The sequence below is a fragment of the Leptodactylus fuscus genome, chromosome 7, assembly GCF_031893055.1.
Source record: "Leptodactylus fuscus isolate aLepFus1 chromosome 7, aLepFus1.hap2, whole genome shotgun sequence".
Lineage (NCBI taxonomy): Eukaryota > Metazoa > Chordata > Amphibia > Anura > Leptodactylidae > Leptodactylus > Leptodactylus fuscus.
Window position 1 is genome coordinate 58,634,571 of NC_134271.1, and position 21,611 is coordinate 58,656,181.

Consider the following 21,611-nt stretch of genomic DNA (forward strand, 5'->3'; position numbering starts at 1 on the left):
CCTTAAGGCCCCACAGGACGTCCCTGCAGTATGTGGATGGGATTTGTGTACAACCCATCAACTACACTTTTACTGCACGTCACAGTGGGTTAACCACTGGCAATTCCACTGCAGTGAATTTGCAGAGTATGGCCTTAGCCCTAAAGGGTTTACACCCCCACCCCCCAGGATGGGTACTACATTTATCTATGGCGCAGATGTGGAGTACCAGAAACAGTCCAAAGACAAGAGTGTTGCTGCAGAGAAATGAAATCGCATCCATCGACATCAGTTTCAGTCCCTCATTATAGAGAGCTGATGTGCAAGGTAGTGATAGCTAATCATACTGTGTCCTTATTATTATATAGGATGCCTATGACATGAATCGCCTGAGGAACCCAGCAATGGCAGTGCCACCTTCACCTCGTTTCAAACCTCCAATCCGGAGAGATGCTCCCTACAGCCAAACACTTCCTCGCTATCCCAGGAGACCCTCTGACCGTCCTTCTGATATTTCAGACTTCATACAAGATGTGAGTTCTTGGGTTTTAGCATTTATATAATCAAGGTGGCTTGTGACTGAGATGTAACTAGTATTCCTTTGTGTCTTTTGTAGGGATTGCAGGCAGCAGATTCAGACCCCAGTGTACCCCCATATGACACTGCACTGATTTACGACTATGAAGGAGAGGGGTCAGTTGCTGGAACCCTAAGTTCCATCTTATCAAGTGAAGATGACATTGACCAGGATTATGACTATCTTGAGGAGTGGGGTCCACGCTTCCGCCGACTGGCAGACATGTATGGCAACCAGTGACTATTCTCCATGAAGAGATTCTAAATCTGTCTTATACTTCAGCTGGAGGAGCTACACCAGTCTGTCTACTGGGGATCAGTAATTGCTAAAAGCTTTGGTGATGATTTTGCATAGCAATCCCAGTGTATATATTGATGGTTTTGTAATGTTCTATTTTTGTATAGATGATCAGACAGTGGCAGATGGATATTGTAGGTCTCTGTGGTCCACAGGAAGACGACCAATCCACATGTTTATACAATTGTTTACGGTAGATGTAAGACAGAATGATTTTCTTATTTATGTAACAGTAAGAGAGTGGGACCAGCGGGTGTAGGGCGATGTAGATAACACTGGATGTATCAGCAGAGAGAAGCAGTGGCCAGTCACTGAGTCCCTGGGCTTCATCCTGCAGCAGAAGGTTTGGTAAAGTGAGAGGATCAAGGGGCTTGAGTGCAGGTAAACAAATGAATTTAGTATTATTGCACTGGGATCAAGTCTGAGGACTAATAAATAATGGAAAGTCAATGACAGGAGAAGCAGGCAATGCTTGGACTGATGTCCACCTTGAGACTTAATGAAAAACAGTTGGCAATTCCACATTTGGAAAACTTCCTCATAATTCTACGTTTTGTACATGTAATAAATTCATCTTTGTGGCAAACAGATGTCCTGCTCAGTGATCTGCCCCTATCACCTATGAGAAGGAGTGGCTCCCGTGTTTTTACTAGGTGTAATTTACACACTGCTTGCTGCGGCACATTTAATCGTTGGTCAGAGCTTTATTATCTCGCCCATTGGTAGAGTTCGTTCTAATCATTTTCTTTGTGGAGCTTGCTAGCCGGGCATAGCTATCCGGGTTATAGTCAGCACGGGGCTTGCCATGGGAGAGCAGTGGCATTGCATCCTGTGTAGCTTGTAAGAGGAGAGGTGGACGGCGCAGGCTTTCTCCTTGTCTTAGTGTGTCTGGAAGAGGTTTCTTTTTAGTTTCTGGCAGTAGGAGAAGACTCAGGACTGATAAAATACAGAAGGATGAGAAGACAACATGGTGCAGGAAGAAGCCAGATCTCTGCTGAAGAATGATGATTGGGAAAGAAGCCCGGCCCAACATACTGAGCCCCAGAATAACGCCCAGGCCAGAACCCCTAGATGCAAGATGGAAACAAAACAAATCATACCACATTCTGTAAACCCATAAAGGTTATGAAATGAATTATATAAACCTAATAAGAGAAGGTTAAGTTCATATACAGTAAGCATCGGAGGTTCCATTATGAGTCTCCATTACAAATCCAGTCAAATTTGCACAATGCCTATTTTTTTTCTTTTTCCCAGTAACACAACAGAAACCAATACAAGTCATTGGGGTTTGCTGTGTGAGAGATCTGTCACTGCATTAAATTTTGTTTTTCTGCTATTATGACAACACCTAACATTGTGCAGATATAAAATGGAGCCCAAGCCAGTGGTAATGAGACTTAAAAGGTTAAATCCAGCTTCTTAAATTCATATTCTATCCATTTTAGGGAGGCATTTACATCCCCTTAACAGGTGCAAAAATTAATGCAAACAAATAGACATATGTTTACATAGAGATCAATGGTTAAACTATTTTTTATATGTTTTCACATTGACCCCCTATGTAATTAGATGGCCATCCATTAAATGTATAATAAATAAGTTTATATGGCACCAACATATTCTTCAGCACTTGACAAATCAGAGGGAAGATGAACAGATACTATTTGACATTACAATGTGACAAAAACAAAAAAAATGAATTTACCAAACAATAAGAGTAAGGGCCCCTTCACACGGGGTTTACACTCCGCTGATTGAGACACGTATACACGAGCGCTTCAAAACACATCCCATTCACTTCAATGGGAGCGCGTGTAAAGCCAGCTTTACGCGTGCTCCCATTGAAGTGAATGGGATGTGTTTTGAAGCGCTCGTGTATACGTGTCTCAATCAGCAGAGCGTAAACTCTGTGTGAAGGGGCCCTAAGGGTCCTGCAAGCAAAGAATTGACAGACACCAGGTTCACACTAGCAATGTTTTTCTGTTGTTCTGGTCTGTAGGAGGACCGGAATAATGGAGAGATTAACCGCTAAAATTACCCTTTACACACAGAGTCCAGTGGACCCCATTGACTATAAGATCTATTGTTATAAAAAAAAAAAATGAAACCAGCAGAGGGGAAAAAAAAAGTTTTGCATGCAGGACTCTTTCTTCTGCTGATTTTCAGCAGAGACTCCAGCGCAGATGTGAACATAGCCTGAAAACTTTTCTGACTCCACTCTGGGCGCACAAGTGACAAACTATTACACAAGTGCTAACTTCCATAATACTGTCGCTATGGGCAGGAACTTGGGTTAACTGCTGCAGTACTTACTATCAGTCTCTCTGCTGCAGATCATAAAAAGAGCATTCACACGTTTTACAGCCATGTCACATTATTTACTCACCGGATTACTGTTGGCAACACCTCACTGGCAAAGAAGACACTAAGCATCACTACAGCATGAGAAGAAAGGGACCCCAACACTGATATGGCTATGGATACTGGGGTAAGGAGGTCTGCATGGGATACAGATGTTAGCGATTAGTGGAGACATTAGGTGCAGTATGTTATAGGACAAACAAAGTGTGTAGGAGTCTTACACTGTGTGAGGGCCAGGAGCAGCAGAGAGCAGAACCCAGTCAGGATGGTGCACAGGAGTAGAACTGCACGACGACCCCAGTGGTTCACAGTGATGCAGAGGAAAATACAAGCAAGGATTTCACTTCCACCCTGGAGAAAATAAGGAATAGAGCCACCTATAGCCATGAGGTTCCGAGCAAAGCATGGCCTGATGCCACAGCCAATGAATCTGTATGTGGAAAAGGACATATGTTACTGTAATATTACATGGCGTGAAATACACTACTTTTACAGCAATTGTGCAAATGATTAAAGAGCAAATTTGTGATAGGAAAGAAGATATTCTTATTTATAGGTATCATGTGTCTTAACCTTAGGTGGACAAGGCTTTTCAGCCACTGGCCTGATAAGCAAGCAACTAAATTATAGAGACATCTCTGAACAGTCTCAAATGGAATTCACCACCTGGCACTTTGGAGTTGTTCAAAACCAATTACATTTTTACAAAAGTCTCGGAAAAATGAGGCGGGGTATAATAAGGTGGAAGGGACATCAACTCCATATTATATATCCTTTGTATTAGTTGAGATTACTCTTCCTTGTCAGTCAAGTGTAGAGATAGTTCCAAGGTGCAAAATAACCCAACCGGCAAACCTCTGATTTAATATTAAAAGGAGTCTTTCACCTCTTCGAAGCTTATTCAAATATTACCTCTATCTTACAGCGCACATTACAGTGATACACATCATAGATTTGTTATGTAGATCACCTTTGGAGAAAAACAACTTTGAAATGTTGCACAAATGCAGCAGATGGTGCACTGCAGTCAGGCCTTTATCCCCTTGGAGTGCTGCTCTTGCTGCTCAGACTACTACAATTTCCTGCCCGCACTATCCTGTGTAGTAGGAGTTGATCCTCCCATTGCTATGCCATCACCTATCCTACTTGAGTGGCAAAATCAGTGCTCTTGGAGCTGAAGGCCCGCCCCCAGTGCACCAGCTGCCTCATTTGAATATCACTTCAAAGTTGTGTTTCTTCAAATCTAAAAAAGTGACATACATGAAGTTTTGTTGTATATCACTGTAATGTGCTCTGTAACATGGTGGTAGCAGTTGAATATGCTTGATGGAGGTGGTTAACTCATTTAAAAGATATGAAACTAAAGAGAAATTGTCTTTAGACTTACGTAGTGAATCCAAGAATTAACGCGTTCCGCCAAATAAGACGAGTTTTAAACAAACTGCAGAAACTGTAATATCTAGCGCGGGGAAAACGCTCCCAAAGTGAGTCTATTTCTGAAACGGAAAGAAACCAACTGTAAGTAGTGACAAAGTGGACTATGTGGAATAGCATTAACATTTGTTCTTCATATTCCTAGGTGTATGTAGAAAAGTCTTTCCTGGATTCTTGGGGGTTAAACCCCCTGACTCTGCACAAATCACTTGATCTTCGGGTGTTGAAGGAAAGCAGAGCTGCACCAGCTCAGCGCCATCACTATACTATGGACAGTGCCGGAACAAGACTTTGTCCACAGTATAGTGCTAGGCTGATTACTTGAATAGGAGCGGAGCTGCTCCAGCTCCATCCAGCACTATAGCTTCAGGTTCAGATGTCAGTTTTCCACCAATCAGATATGGATATCTGGCAAAAATCCTTTAAAGGATCAAAATGTAGCTGCAATAACCTGTTCTTTCACTACCAAGTGGACAACGTGCGGGTAGATGGACTGAAGTGAAAAGTAAGTAAACTAGTATATTGCATTTGGGGTTTGCTGCGTCTTTGCCACTCACCGGTAAACAGACTCTCTCGACCGTTAAAATCTTCTCCTGTGTCTATTCCATTGGCCCTGGAGAAGAGGCAGAGCTCTGTCTTGCACCAGTTCAACTGCTGTGTAGCCAGAAGCCAGCGGGGGGATTCAGGGAACAGTAAGTGACAGCTGCAAATACAGAAAGTTAGGATGTAATGATCCTTACAATCACCAGTAAGTGTATGGGCATTGTCTATAGGGAATTGTAAAACACATGACTTTCATAAACCACTTACCACCAATAACCAGAAAGTAACAGCAATGCTCCAGTTATTGCCCCTTGTAGAACTTTCCAGTCAGAGCACAGCACGGCCAACCCTGGAAGCAGCAGCTCACCTCCTAACCAGAAAAATCCTCCAATCATTGTTATCATGAGACGAAGACCTGGAGGGCAAAGCTCCAACCCTGAGAAAAAGAGAAATAATATGGTTATAGGAAAATGACACAGTCTACTGTCAGGGCAGGTAAAAGAAGGGAGTGACAGGTAGAGGGCACTAGCGGTGCCTACCTGAGAGAGACTGTGACATCCAGGTAAGTATATTTGGAGAGTAAGGCATGAAAGGAAAGTTAAAGCAGAAGTTAAATGTCAAAATATAAATATGGGGTGACAAATAGTGGTACAGTCAAGTCATATAAACTTATAGTCATATAATGGATTTGCTTACAAAAACGTTTTGAAAACAAATGGTACAGGTGAATATAAGAAACTTTGTAATATTTAAAAGAAAAAATGTTTCCTTCTAAACTGATCAGGCAGAGTTACTTTCTACATTAAAGTCTATGTAAATGGGAGAGGGAGGAGGAGGCAGCTGGAAAAGACACAGAAATGACTGTATCTCCTAAACTCTGCTACACTGTGAGAGAGGGAGAGCTCTTCTAACTCTGCTGTATCCTCAAGGCAGGACTCTACCACTGCACACACTGAGGTAATAAATCATTTAACAACCTTCTTCACCCCCTCCATAGACTTCTGTATGTGAGGCGAGTATGGAGATAAACAGTCTGGGTGAAAGTAAGGAGAAGGAAAGCAGTCTAATAAGTGGAGAAGGAGATTTCTTTAATAAGATCTATTCTGCTTCTTATAGTCACTTATACTATTAATTTATTAGTAGTTGCTTTACAATTGAAGGTATGCTATAAAAGGGAGTCTGTCACCAGAACAGACGCCATGGTTCACACGAATAAAACACTTACCTGCCTCCAGTTTGGTGCCTAGGTTTGTGAGAGCTTAATTTTCCCGATATGCTAATGAATTATTTGGTGCAATGCGGGCATAACCATTTCACAACACCAAACACATACCTCCCTGCTATGATTGTCAGGGCCAAACAGTGTACTTGTCAATCACAGGAAGGAGGGACTGGGCTCTTTAGTCCAAAGAGAGCAATGGTGACGCCCTTGTTGCACCAAACAGCTCATTTGCATACCAGGGAAAACCAATATCCCAGCAATGGAGGCACCAATTGGGAAGCAGAGGTATCTGATTGTGCTTATAGATCAGCAGGGACTGTTCTGCAGACAGACTGGCTTTAACAAAAAGAAAAAAAAATTAGTAAAAAACAACTAGTAAAAAATCTGACAATGTTGGGTTATTCTGTATGGCTCACTGCCCGGTGTATAATGTGATAGAACCTTGGTTCACCTGTCACGATACTATAATTCTGAGCATGTCCTCGTAAATGACCACAATTGTATAACAGCCCCTGACATTGGTGAGCTCGTGTAGCAGGTCAGACGGTATAAATTTATACAACTCTCATGCTCTAATCTGGTTTCTATACGGGCAACTGCACACACCACGTGATAGGATTCATGCAGATATCGTTTCCATATCGTTTCCCTCAGACTGGTTTAACCCGACTTGAGTTCTGCTCTTTACACTTACAGTATTTACCCACAAACATCTGAGCAGATACACAAACCACAGGTTTAGTCATTCAGGTAATTGTTGCTTATATGCGCAATTTCAGTCACAACAGGCTCCCAATGGAAGATTTTCTAAGTGTGTCGGAAACTTTAACTGCCTGTTTAAATGAATTGTGAATTGCTTACAAAGAATATCCGAGACGAAGTTATCCCGATGTCACACAGTCAGTGATATGGGGAGCGGTTTATTTTGGTCCTCGCACTGTGTAGCAGCTTTTGCTGCCCTTGTGACAGTATGGTTAACAGTCTCCCTTCTCTTCAGGGTCAATTGGGGAATTAATATATAGGGAAAGTGAGCATGGATAATCTGAAGTAACATCACCCAATGTATTTATATTGTGAGACTTTATTAAAAAGGTGTAAGTAAAGTACAACTGCAATCTCTGATACAGACAGCATAGGAAAAAAAGACACAAAATATCCTGACAGCAGTGGAAATACCTTTTTGCCTTGAGGTGAATTTGTGTAAGATGTATTACTCATTGGGGCAGATTTACTAATACAGTCTTCAGTTTCAGATCAAACTTAGGGCGGGTTCACACCTGCGCCCTTTAGGCAACCCAGCTAGGTTTCCGTCTTCTGCCCCGAGAAACTGGACAGGGGACACCCGGCAGTATGTTTTCAAGCCCATTCAAGTGAATAGGTTTGAAAAGTGAGCGCCCAAGAGCGTTTTGTATCTATCCGCGGACATGTTTTTTTTAACCGGACATGTAGGAAAAAAACGGTTTTTCCGCGGACAGGTACAAAACGCTCACGGGCGCTCACTTTTCAAACCCATTCACTTGAATGGGTTTGAAAACTGACTGCCAGGTTTCCATCTCCTGTTCAGTTTCTCAGGGCAGAAGACGGAAACCCAGCTGGGTTGGTTAAAGGGCGCAGATGTGAACCCGCCCTTAGACTAGACTGTCTTAAATTGTGTCAGATTTAACATATAACTTGAAATGTGTAAAAAAAAAAAAAAAAAAAAAAACCAAATAGTAAATTCCCCAAAGCTTGTAAACAATGGATCAGTCCGGTCCTTCAGAACCACAAGCTGAAGCACAGCTAAAGTTTATGGGCCTAAACAAAGAGTGTCTTATATCTCAGCATCCTGCATGAGTGACATATGGGAGAAGATGGAGGCTCACTGGGATCAGGATAGAATAGAATACTATGTACACAACTAGCAGCTCCTGAGAAAGCGCTCAACTATATTCAGAAAGCGTTAACTAGAGGAGTAAATATTTATTTATGCAAATGAGATCTAATGAAGATAAAAATATTTAAAAAAATTAACAAACCCATAACTATTCACAGTAGAAATATTTGCCTTTGTGCTGCCCAGAAATGAAGATACAAGTCTCCCAATAAATATAAACAGTATATTTTAACTTCAGTAAGTTGTGCACTTGAGTGTATTCGGTGGAGACGCTTTCATCCCCTCCCCCACCCTTCCTTCCTTCACATTTCAGTCCCAAAGATCCAGCAAACATAGAAACCACCCAAAGCAAATAACAGGAGACAACGTGAGGAGGGGCAAGGACTGAGCCAGGCAGTGCTGAACGTCTAGTAGAGAACTTAGAAATATCCCTTGTAGCAGTACACATATTACACTCACTTGCTATGTAGAAAGACAGAAAGATTCCAGCCAGAGCTGCACCATGGACGATTCTGATGGCGAGGAAACTGAGGTACCCTGGAGAGAAGCATAGGGCCACACCAAGGGGCAATGCCACTACCAAAGCACTGATAAATGCATTACGTCGCCCAAACCTGCAATAAACAGACAAATGTAAAGAAAGAAGTAAAACAACTCCCGTACAGTAAATGATGCATTTATGATTACAGTAGTACAAGCACCATTTTTCATTGCATCACTGCTGCCTTTTATCCATTAAGGATTTGCGATTCTTTTACTTAGTGTCTAGGAGTGTATGAAACTTCATGTATACACAAATCATGGCCCCACAGGCCACAAGAAAATGGTCACTTACTGTGTAAGCAGCCATTTTTCTTGTGGCTGCAGGCATGCACAGTCGGCTCTGCCCAAGGCCTAGAAGTTTGACCCCCAGTGCCGGATGAAGACGCATGAGGAGGCCGTTCTAGACGAAGATGGAGGCGGCGCTGGAGAGTTCTCTCACAGCATTGGGAACGCCCCCAGTGTTGTGAGAGAACTCATTTGCATACTGACGAAAATCAGGATTTCTACCGAAGGGCGGCATGGAGAAGAATAGCCTTTCTTAAGGCTATCCCTACGTGTTAGTCACAAAAAATTGCATTTAATAATAGGATCCCTTTAATAGGAGGATGAAGGCCTAAGTGCTAGAAGTTTTTGGAAATTGGTCTCAGGGGCTCACATCATAAGCCACTTATTATTAAACTTAAGAGCAATGGAACGTCCAGTTAGTTTTAGGTGCTAAACTCAAGCCACATAAGACACGAGGCTGCCTTCTCGGTCATGTTCTGAATTCCCATGGATTCCTGAGGTGGGTCCTGCATCTACTGGGCATATCCTGAGAATATAGCCATAAATACCAAGATGGGAACAGTTGGCACATTGTATACTTCCATACAGTATGTAACGTTCACACTCGTTACTTTTTGTGTTATAAAAATCTTCAGTTCTGGAAAATTAAAAATTATGCAACTACATTGGTCTCATTTACCTGTCACATATGCATCCGAATATGATGTAGCCCCACAACCAGCCCATCAAGTAACAGATCTTCTCCAGTGGCACTTTCCACCCATTTTCACAGACAAGGTCCCACTAAGAAAAGACACAATATCAGAATAGCTGTCACCATTAGATTACAATAGTTCACATATAGTAAAGCTAACCATAAGCTCTGTGGGTTCAGAAGAGTGGACCTCTTAGTGGTGACCCTTACACAGAAGACTACTGCAATGTGGAGGATGTGGAATATTCTGAGTGTAAGCTCTGAGGGTTCAGAATAGTGAGCCTGTCAGCTGTGACACCAATACAGAAGACTATTCGCATATATAAAATGCTGCACACAGTAATAACTGAACCTTGTAACTATTCGCATATATAAAACTGTATATGAAAAAGATTAATCAAGGCTGGAACTTTGTCTGCAGGTCTTGATATTCCTCATGCTGCTGAAAGATGTACCACATTTATGACAAGGCGCACCAGCAGGCACATGCTACAGCAGTGCCTAGAATAAAACCTGGATCAGCTTGATGCTTGCATAGATATGAAGGGAGCCTACACCCTCTCCCAAGCATACTCATTGCCTCCATCATGTTACAGAGCACATTGCAGTGATAAACCTCATAGCCCTGTCATGCATGTCATTTTTGTAGATTTGGGAAAAATTTACTTTGAAGTGATAAGCAAGTGAGGCAGTTAGTGAACAGGGGCGGGCCTTTTCCTCTGGGAGCAATGCTTTTGCCACTAAGACCGCTACCTAAGGATGGGAAATTAATTGAAAAATAACCAAAACTGAAGATCAAACAGAAAAAACAATGTGATTTTGTTTACTTTGGTCCAAACAAAAGTGCAGGCGGAACCTCACAAATATTGTAATAACCGAATATGTCCAAACTGAAACTGCTAGTATTATTCTCTGAGATCCTCTGACTGACATCAGAAGACCTAAAGACACCAGGGAGTCACGTCAGAGCTCAGGAGAGGCGAGTATCTTTTTATGTTGGCTCAGCCCCCATTCCCTCAGGCCTCTGGGAGATCAGATATTGAGATTTTGATTTAGGTCATAGTCACCCAGCCCTACCCCTACCATTTGCAGTCTGTGCCACTCCATGAAGTAAAAGTTGATCCTTCCCATCACCCATCCTACTTGAGCAGAAAGGGAAGTGCTTCCAGGGTAGAAGACCCGCCCCTTGTGCACCAACTGTCTAATTCGCAAAACACTATAAAGTTCTTTTGCTTCAAATCTACAAAAAAAAAAGTTTGTGCTAAACAAATAAAAAAGCACACAGCCTCACAATACACACATGCTGAACACATAGATAGCTGGAATGTTCCTTTAAGAGCAGCAGAATGTTTTCAGCTGTAGAGCAGTGGTTTGTGGGTGGGTGGCAAGGCGCAGCGCCAAGCTGGGTGTGCCAACACGCTCTAGCTCTTTTCCTCTTCATAATTCAGGGACCAGTGGTGCTGGCCGGCCATTCATCCTCATAAAAGTCACCAGCTTTGTTACAATTTCTGTAATATGCCCATAAAATGATCTCAAAGGATCCATATTATGCAGGAAGGTGTAACTGTACCAGCTGTGCATAGGCCGTGTCCAGACAATCCTACCTTGACATGGCATGGTTATCACAGCAGTTGGTCAGAACAGTGGGTGGCTATGCTCAGATTCCTGTAATTTGGCTGCTTAGAACATGCATCATTTTGGCTCTTTAGAGGACACCCATATTTTCACCATCCAGTTTAATTGTCAGAATCTTGTTGTTCACCAGTTTCCTGTCAAATATCATGTCTCCCTGCAGTGTTCGTCCAATGATTTTCTGACAGGAACTGTGCTTTGCTTAAAAGACACCCCGCCAAGATCTGACGTTCATCTCAGCTATTCCTGGCATTAAGCAGCATTCCTGAAATGTTCCATATTAGTGGACGTACATACTGACTACGTAAGACAATTCACACTGTAACCTAGTGAGACAGTGTAGTAGTCACAAAGGACCACAACAGCATCTCCCAACATGAAGTGTTACAGAATCTAATAGTTGTTCCATTAGACAATGCTGATCTAATTTGTCTATTAGGGCATATGGATATAATAATGGGGTTATCTGATTACACTCAACATCTATAGGACTGACAGCGTGCCGTACTAAAAGTGAATGTACCAGTCATCACCCATTTGCACTATTGTTGCCACTCATACAGGAAACTCAGAGACCCTTTCTCACTAGAGGGTCCAGTGGTCAGACCCTGTGCTGCAGCCATATTAGGGATATTAGCAGCATAAAACAAAATACAAAACAATAGGACATTACATATGAAAGCTTATACAGACATAGAACAGACTGCCCAGCAAAACCCTCCACATATTTCAAGTTTCCATGAAAACTCCGGTGCCCTTTAAGTGAAGTCCACTATACAATTACAAGACAGACTTCCCTCCAGGCATAATAGCATGAATGTAGATGAGGAGATGCCAAATAACACATGGCTCTTATGAATATACTTCATCACCCTGAGGCTCAATGTTCTCATCACAGCTAAAAAGCAAACAATGAAACTGAAGTAAAAACTAAACGCTACAGGAATAAAACTGCTGCAAAGGAGCAAAATAATGCTAGGTTCACACCTGCCTTCAAGTTTCTGTTCATCAGGTCTGCTTGGGGACAAATGAACGGAAATCTAATCCGATTAAAAAAAACGTGTTACCCATGGACCCCATAGACTATAATGTGGAAAGAAAAGCGCTGCTTGCAGGATTTCTCTCTCCACATTTTTAAAGCCGAATAGGGAATGAAATGCCCCAGTGGAGACCCAGTGCAGTGTGAACCTAGACTGACAGAGGACCTCTGGAACAGGTAAACTTTATAATATTTAGGAATTGCAAGATGAACACTTCCCATATAGTCTGCTGCTACCTGTACAGCCGGACCCACCAACACAATAAGTATTTATAGCACATGACCTAATTAAGGAGATTCCTTACTTTATGCAAATCATTCGTTTGAGGCCCTCGCTGCATCTTAGTTTACAACACAAGCGCAGTCTAGAATTAGAGTCACTTGTCTTTGCACCTTCATATTCAACCCGGACATATATGATCCCTTATTAATACACTTTATATACAGTCTAAAGGTACAGAGACATCTATTATATATATATATATATATATATATATATATATATATATATATATATATAATTTTTTTTTGTTTCTCATTAACACGTCAGATAGCCTTCTCCTACCTTTCATTGTCTTCTCTGCGCCGCCGTTCCGTAGGAGTCCTGGTTTTTGTTGGTATGTAAATGAGTTCTCGCGCAACACTGGGGGCGGGCTCCAGCACCTCAAACAGCACTGGGGGTGTCCCCAATGCTACAAGAGAACTCTCCAGCGCCGCCTCCATCTTCTTCTGGAACGAGGTCTTCACTGCATCTTCATCCGGTAGTGGCTTCTAACGTCTAGGCCTCGGGCAAGCCGACTGCGCATGCCCGCCAGCCACGAGAAAATGGCCGCTTACAATACTTTACTGTACAATACTATATATAGCCTGGAAGCACAGACACACCTATTACTACATTTTGTATACAGCCTGGAAGTACAGAGCCCCGTTATTTCACCCTATACACACAGTCTAGAAGTACATAGCTCTCTATTACACCTTGTATACAGGACAGTGGAATCTGAGTCAAGAGCAATTTTGGGTGAAATCTGAAAAAAAAAGTTACCAACTCCAAAATAAAATGCTTGTTTATTTATTATTATTATTGTTTATTTATATAGCACCATTAATTCCATGGTGCTTTACATTTTTACTTATATTATCCAATTTTTACTATTGTATTACTAATTAGAAGCATAGTTTACATACTTACTTTCATAAGATTTTAATCACTAGATTTTTAAAGGAGCTACAGCATCTGTCTGGCCATGGTGGTCAGCCATTTATGAAAGAGTGCGGCGGAAAAACAGAGAAGTCGGAGTTGGAGGTTTGGCCTACTGACTCCATAGCCCTGCTTATATACAACACCCTATTTTTCACACCTTATACACAGTCTAGAAGTAGATGGTCAGACTGGAAGTACACAGTCCCCTATTCTTACATCTTGTATACAACCTGCAGAGTTCCAGGAACCCTAGCCCTAGTAGTGTTAGATATGGAAATAATGGCTCAGTACACAATGATTCCTTCTCTAGGATACCATGACACCCAGCATCTCTGTGCTAGATCTTTATTATTTTACCTGCTATTCTCTATTGTGTAGAGGTGACTATTTTTAGCTAAGGAGAAGGATGACACTTGTAGTAATGCAAATAAATAACACAGGTCTGCAAAAAAAATTTTTTTTCTCAAGAGCTGTTTTGGTTCTTCCTTGTAATCTTTATGTTTTTTGGTGTGCTGAATTTGAAAATGACCTCCATTTTGTCATAGGACATGAGATAGGACATCACGTTTCCTGACAATTACCTGTGTTAAATAAGGCAATACTTCAAAATAAGTAGAAATAGATTTATAAAATGGCAAATGGCAGAGCCTGACCTCTAGGAGTTTTTTCAATATTATACTGTATTTGTTTTCATCACACCAAAATACATGGAAATTAGCTAAAAATAATCAAACAGCTTTTTAGACGCAGACCTGTGTAATATACAGGCATAAATAAGGCTAAAAAGCCACTATTCATACAGGAAACTACACACGGTGGAAAATGGTTTCCACTGTGCAAACTTCCGTGCGGCTAGCCGCGACGGGATGCCGATGCAGAGTATTAGCATTCCATTGCGGCATCCTGCTCCTGATTAGGCCCAAATGAATGGGCCTAAATACGTGCGTGTCTCGAACTGCAGACGCCGCGGCTGAATCAGATAGGGCATCTCGCTTCTTTTTTCTGCTACTAGCTAGTGGAAAAAAAAGTTAATGGAAGCCATTTTTGCTGGTGTATTTTGAGTCAGATTCTGCGTCAAAATCCACTGGCAAAAAACTCTGTGTGAACATACCCTTACTGTAACTCTAGACAAATCACAAATATCTCTGGGTAGTGGTAGCTGTAAGTGGCTGAAGCCCCACATACATACGACTGCACATATATGCAGAATAATCATATAGCCACATGCAGATGACATTTTGGCCACATACAACTATTACTATGTGACTATGCATTCCTAGTTATACTGTTTGGCAGCTACTGTGACCATGCACCCCAAACAGCGTCAGACTGGCACAGTCGAATGTAGGGTTTCTGACTCAGTACTTCATCACTTGATTCAAGTCCAATGACCAGGTCACAGAAGGGGAATATCAATTATTAATACATAGAACTTTCGAAGATCATTTATTATAAAAAATACACTGGACTAAAGGACTTATAATGTGGCCAATTTAGCAATGCTGCCGCAGCTGCACGTGGTTGTTCTCAGCGGGGCATGCATATGAAGACTGGTCTATTGTATGCCAGTCTTCATAATTCTGGCGCTGGAAGAAGAGCTGCTGGATTTATGAGCTGCCTCTTCATTAAAAGTGGCGACTACTCTGCTGGGCTGTGAGTCCATACTGGAATCTACACCAGCTTGTAGCTGACATACATTTCAGACATCATTTGTGCAGGTCAATTGGCATAAATGATATTAAATCTACCTAACCTGGTGTAGGAGGCACAAAAGATGCAACAATTATTGTCATAAATTGCGCTAAAAAGTCGCAAGCCCGTGGTTTGAAACTTTCAGGGACAGATTAACAATGAAGGCAGTGAACAGGATAACAGATGCAGTAGTAAGTCATTTAGCAGCGGCAGCCTGCAACAGCTCTGGTCCCTGCTCAGACACTCATAATCCAGGCTGGGGACAGAGCTTCTACATGCCAGTGTTATAGGACTTCAACTGCTTTACAGCATCTTGTAGGCTGAGGCTGCAGCAAAATCTACAACAAAAACAAAAAAAAGCTAAGTCAAGAGTGGCTTGAAAAGGAATAGACAGGAAAACACTTGTAGGTTTCCCTTCTGTTAAATTCATTCCTGACTTTGGCTCAAAATACACAGCAAAATGCAATATAAAAAAAGACAACTTTTCTGCAACGTGGGGCCTTAACCCGTTTTCTGCCATTGGCAAGGAACAGGTTAACAGATGCTGTAATCCGTTAAAGCCCCTGAAAACAATGGCATGAGGCTGCTATAACATCCCAAGGCCTGCTCTTAACATCAGCCCCTCAGCTGCAATATAACTGGCACCAGATCTCGCCATGCGCTACATAGAAGAAGGATGGTCTTTCAGACACAGGGACACTAGCAATTTGGGCAGTGTCCATGTCAGCAAGGCACCAGGACAGTGCACAGAGCGAGTGTAAGCTTCGGTGGGGAGCAATTAATATATATATATATATATATATAATGATTAAACATCTATTATACAATTATTGATATTGTGCAATAAATTAGATATCGGGGTGTTCACACTACTGTCGGTGTCTTGCACAGACATTAGCAGCGGACACTAGCTGTGTCCGTGATATTTTGCATTCATTTAAATGGACATCGGGTGCGTCCTTAACTGTCCGTTCCCAAAGATATCTGACTTTTCAGGCGGGCAGTTAAACCGGACATGCACATGTAGGTTTTTTTTGTCCGCTTGAAAAGTCGGACATCTTTGGGAACGGACAGTAAAGGACACCCACGGACAGTAAATGAACGCACCCAATCTCCATTTAAATCAATGCAAAATGTCACGGACACAGCTAGTGTCAGCTGCTAATGTCCGTGCAAGATTTTGAACAGACATTAGCAGCGGACACCAGCTGTCGGACACCAACGGTAGTGTGAACGCCTAGGGCAGTGTCTACTGCTGATATAGGGGTTAGAAGCCCAGATGAGCTGCGATCTGACAATCTGTCGTCCTCACAGAAGAACACCATAATACCTTCCAAGTACCAGAGAATTAAAACAGATCCACCAACAGCAACTTGCTTATGGTTTCTTGGCAGTGATTCTTTTTTTTCACTAAACAGATCAGAAAAAGTAACAACAAATTGGTAAAACTGCAAATAAGGTAATGATGTTACATTATAAAGTTACTTTACTGAATACAGACCATATATCACTTCAACTCCAATCTATGCCATTTTCTCAGTTTAGACATTGACGACATCTTGGCAAGACCGGTGTCTAATATGTTGGGGGTCCCAGCACAGTGTCAGATTTGAGGTGTCACCATACTGCGGGACAAATTATTGTACCCACAATGATGGTATATCTTAAAATGCAGTAACATGGATTCCCCAAGTATCCCACTATATGTCAATACTAAGGCATATGGTGCCCATAGGCTCCTAGGTATAAATACTTACGCCATGCACTATACAGGGTTTGCAGGGTGTTTTGGTATTCTGCACTGTTTCTATACAAATGCAAATTATATTGATGTAAACAAGTGGCCTGTGGAGATGTGTGGCATATGTGCCAGGTGGTCTCCTGGCATAGGGCAAGCAGTGGAGCCTACTAAGTGTAGCTGTGCTCATGTGGACAGATCTGACAAGTCACCCAGGATGGAAGCCAAAGGGGCAACAAAACACACCTGACTACTGAAGACTGAGCACTATCTATTCATATACAGTGTTCTAGGGGGGCTTTGGTCCTTACCTGTGTGACGATGGTGTTCTCCAGCCAGCTCTGCACCTGCAGCCCCCATACCCCGGGGCAGCTGCGGCTGCTGTTGAGTGTGGCCCCTGAGCTTCCGTTGCTGTTGTCCACCCCGCAGGGGCCCCCGCTCACCCCCCGGCATTGGTAATCTGGGGCGCTTGTGTACAAGACGTCTGAGAAGAAACCCAAAGACACAAAGACATTTGGCAACCAGGAGGCGGCGGCCACTAGCCGGGTGTAGCGTCCAAAACCGCCCGCTAAGGGCCACACTTTCCCGTCAAACTCCATAGGAGTCCGGTGAGCGAAGAACTGCAGGAAAGCCGAGAGAGGAACGGGAGGAGGGAGGCGGAGGAAGGAGGGCGGGGAGGAGCGCACAGGGGCAGCCCTATGCAAGTCTATGGGATGGTCCAGGTATTTGCTGCAGGACATCCCTCCCGGACGCTGACAGCTCTGTGGGTGACGAGGAGCAGGATGGCTGACAGGGGACAGGCGGCGCCACGTTCTCTAGTGCTACACGTCACCTTATAGGAGCAACCAATCACAAAGCAGGTTATGTCATTAAACCTGCACTCGAAATATGAAAGGAGCAATGTAATTGGTTGTTCTAGACAAGGGCTCCAGTGTCTACTCTGGCCTTTCCTACTGTGCCTAGAATGCCAGAGTTGTGGTTTACACAGCAAGCTATGTGCCAGTGTCTCACACTAGTGGAACTAGTCATACTTAGCAACTTTACACCATTATATAGTAACCACTATATTAGCAGGCAGACTCTCAATCATTCGGCTCCCACAGCGTATACAAACAACGGAGAGCATGGCGCAAAAGTAAACCTAGCCCAAGGGAGCATGCACACTACCATTGTTAGTGTTCATTGTTAAAGGGATTCTAATAGAAATGAGCAAATATACTCGATCGAATACCTCGGCCGCATAGCTCCCGGCGGCAGGGAAGGTGGTAGGAGCAGTAAAATTTTGATGCCCCAGAAGCGTTTTTGCACCGGGAGCTATGCGGCGAAGGTATTCGATTGAGTACATTCGCTCATCTCTAGATTCTATTACTAAAAAAACAGTTTTTAAACTAAATCCACATAGGAATAACTTTAGGCCGGGGCCCCACGAGTCGGAAACGCCGCGGGAAAAATCGTGACGTTTTACAGTAATTGCAAAGTGAATAGGATTCATGTGAATCCCATGCCCACTTTGCGGTAAAAACCACAGCGCAGTCACGCTGTGATTTCCAAAACCGTGCCAACAGAACAGCCAAATGGGCATGTCCATCAGCTATTTTGTGGTGGTCTCGTGTAAGAAGAGGAGTGTAAACACAGCCTAACCCTATAATCTCAAAAATGTTGCAGCGAAAAGATATAAACTGAAGCTCACCATGTAATCCAAAACCTTTGTGGGGTGCACGACCTATAAGTACCTCTGGACTCTCAAGGCAAGACTTCACGCTAAAATATATCAAGAAAGAAATCAGGTCTGCAGTCCCTCCAGGTTCAATAAAATTTACCTTTTAATTCTTCATATTAAAAAATACAGACTCCAACAAAAATATTTTTTAATATGAAGAATTAAAAGGTAAATTTTATTGAACCTGGAGGGACTGCAGACACGATTTCTTTCTTGATATATTTTTAGCGTCAAAAATGTTGTAATCGGCCATGTGACAGCCATTTTTAACAGTTGTCATGTGATTATATTAATATTCATTCATGTGAATGGGAGCTATTCACATGACTGGTATTTTGGCCGTCCATTGTAAGGGACCATCTAAACAAAAAAAAGAAGAAAAAAGGTCATGCTCTATTTTTGTCTGTTTTCATAGATCCCTCCATACACTGCAATGTATAAGGGATCTGTGAAAACGGGCACCCTCAGGAAAGACAACACCTTTTAACTCATTCTGTGGACCCCACTGATCAAACTCTTATCTATCTTGCAAATGGCAAGTTCAAATCTTCAGAAACCCTTTTATGTATTGGTCTTGCCACCTGTTCCCGATCTCTTTGGAGCCACCATTGGCGATTTCATTCATTTTTATTATTACACCTATTCTCAAGGGAACCCACAATGGACCCTGTCGTAAGAAGCACTGGTATTTATTATATGATGGATCTGGCATAGCTTATTGATTCCATGATGAACAGAACCTTACTCTGACAATTGGTGTGCTGATGTACTCATAATTTACATATTCTATGAATATTTTAACAGGGACATTTATAAGTAATGCCAAATTGCCAGACTGGATAGTAAAGTTGTATTGACTAAATGTCAATAAACCCCCCCCCCCCCCCCCCAAAAAAAAAAAAAAAACAACAACAAAAAAAAAAATACCAGAAAAAATGAAGAAGTACTCAGATATTCATTACGATGGTATAAACGGCTAAAAAGTGTTAACCATGGGTCATCGGTATCAGATCAGTCGGGGTCCAACACCCAGACCCTCACTGATCAGCTGATGTGGCTACTAGAAGCAGTACGTAAGGTCTTACTTGAATAGGAGCAGGGTTGCTTCCAGTCGTATATCTTATATATGACTTCCGGCAGCTGCATCAGCTGATCAGTGCAGGATTCAATGGTTAGACCCCAGACGACCTGATGATGACCTATATGCAGGATTCATCCATGTGACAGTCATTAACATGGGTTGTTTGAATAGGGCTTAAAGAGGACTTTTCATGGGTTTGGGCACAGGCAGTTCTATATACTGCTGCACTGTTGGCTTTCCTGATTTGTGCCCCGGGTAAAGTGCCCCAGTACCATAGCTCTTCACAGTCAGAAGGGCATTCCTGACATCTGTCAGGAATGTCCTTCTGCACAGTAGCGCCTATAGTGCTGTACTGTGTGAGCGGGGACAAGCACTGTGAGCAGAGGGAGGGGACATTCCTCCCCGCTCACACTGTACAGCGCTATAGGTGCTGCTGTGAAGAAGGACGATCCTGACAGAGTGTCAGAAATGCCCTTCTGACTGTGAAGAGCTACGGTACCGCGACCGCTAGCTCTTCACATGGAGCACAGATTGGAAAAGCCGAAACTGCGCTGAATTCAGCGCACTGTCAGCTTTCCAGTAGCATATAGAACTGCCTGTGCCCAAACCCATGAAAGGTCCTCTTTAAGCTCTAAACATGACACTTCCTATTTTTGCCCGTTTTCATGGACTCCTCAGTATCATAGATCTTTGAAAACAATTGCTCACGTAGGCAAAAAGTCTGAAGAACATCCCTTTTTCACAACCATTTTGTCTATCGGCAATCCGAACAGAGCCCGTATCTCCCTACCTGTACGAGGACAATACTATAACTGGGACAGAGGGGTTTTGTTCTAAAATAAAATAGAAGCAATTGTGATCTGAAACTATTTTGCTGAATATGAGAAACTTTTGGCATTCAAGATATCAATCCCCCCCCCTATTTTACATCTCAGATCCTCCAGATCCAGATTATTTATGCTGCAGTTTTTATTCTAGTTGAAAGCTCTTGGTCATTTTGTCAGACTAAACTGAAAAGGACCATTTATCTTCCAAAGATGAGTGACTTGCATCATGGTGCTCGGTCAGAACCACTATGAAGTGAGCACTTGTGGAATCAAGAGTCTAGCAATGCGCAGCATACAGCCTACTCTCTAGGCAGCACAGATCTCACTCTTTTGCCTACAGTACTCATGATGTTACATTCCTTGGCCCAGACCTTCTCTCCAGACATATTATAAGAAAAGTGTACACAGCATGCTTTCTTTTTATTTCTTTATTACCACAGAAATAGCACCACCCTGATCCATGGGATATGCCTGGTACTGCATCTCAGCCCCATTTAATTCCAATACACTGTACATGCAACCAGTAATTAGGCCCAACCAAAGGCCTCAGCGGTGAATCTGGGGAGGTGATGTGAGTATAATTTTTTTTTTGGTGCAGTTGTAGATAATTTAATAGTATAAGGGATTGTGAGGAGGGAGAAATAAGGGAGGATTCATTAGGGGGATTATTTATATAAAGGGTCATTAGGGGCACAATAATATTGTCAGGTGGAATCAGGGGCATAATCTAAGGGAGCTATTCATTTAATTAGGGTAGCACTTGGCTTTATTAAGGCTAAGGCCCAACATAGCGGCTGCAGCAAAAAAAAAATACTGGAGGAAAAACTGCTGCAGTAACAAATTGCGTTTTTTCCTGCAGCGCTTTTC

General features: G+C 42.5%; 2 protein-coding genes across 2 annotated transcripts in view; one reads left to right on the plus strand and one right to left on the minus strand.

Annotated features, from left to right (window-relative positions):
• CDH15 (cadherin 15) overlaps positions 1-796 on the plus strand; it is a 29,952-nt gene extending 29,156 nt beyond the window's left edge. The window contains exons 13-14 of the mRNA XM_075281943.1: positions 348-512; positions 596-796. Of these exons, the coding sequence (XP_075138044.1) occupies positions 348-512; positions 596-796 (366 nt within the window). The remainder of the gene's footprint in view (positions 1-347; positions 513-595) is intronic.
• Positions 25-17,792, minus strand: SLC22A31 (solute carrier family 22 member 31). Its single transcript, XM_075281947.1, has 9 exons — positions 17,428-17,792; positions 9,797-9,900; positions 8,749-8,903; positions 5,462-5,630; positions 5,209-5,354; positions 4,605-4,713; positions 3,439-3,647; positions 3,243-3,354; positions 25-1,920 (listed from the first exon to the last, which is right to left on the minus strand). Exons 1-9 carry the CDS (start codon positions 17,713-17,715, stop codon positions 1,539-1,541), a joined length of 1,674 nt encoding a protein of 557 aa, XP_075138048.1. The 5' UTR covers positions 17,716-17,792; the 3' UTR covers positions 25-1,538.
• Between the last annotated feature and the right edge of the window lie 3,819 nt (positions 17,793-21,611).

What these genes read in the sequence shown, in the direction of transcription:
- SLC22A31 (XM_075281947.1), bottom strand. Translation starts at nt 17,715, where the DNA reads ATGGAGTTTGACGGGAAAGTGTGGCCCTTAGCGGGCGGTTTTGGACGC. An exon ending in AGAACACCATCGTCACACAG is followed by an intron (nt 9,901 to 17,427) that starts GTAAGGACCAAA and finishes GTCTTTTCTTAG; the next exon opens with TGGGACCTTGTCTGTGAAAA. An exon ending in GCTCCTGGCCCTCACACAGT is followed by an intron (nt 3,355 to 3,438) that starts GTAAGACTCCTA and finishes TATCCCATGCAG; the next exon opens with ACCTCCTTACCCCAGTATCC.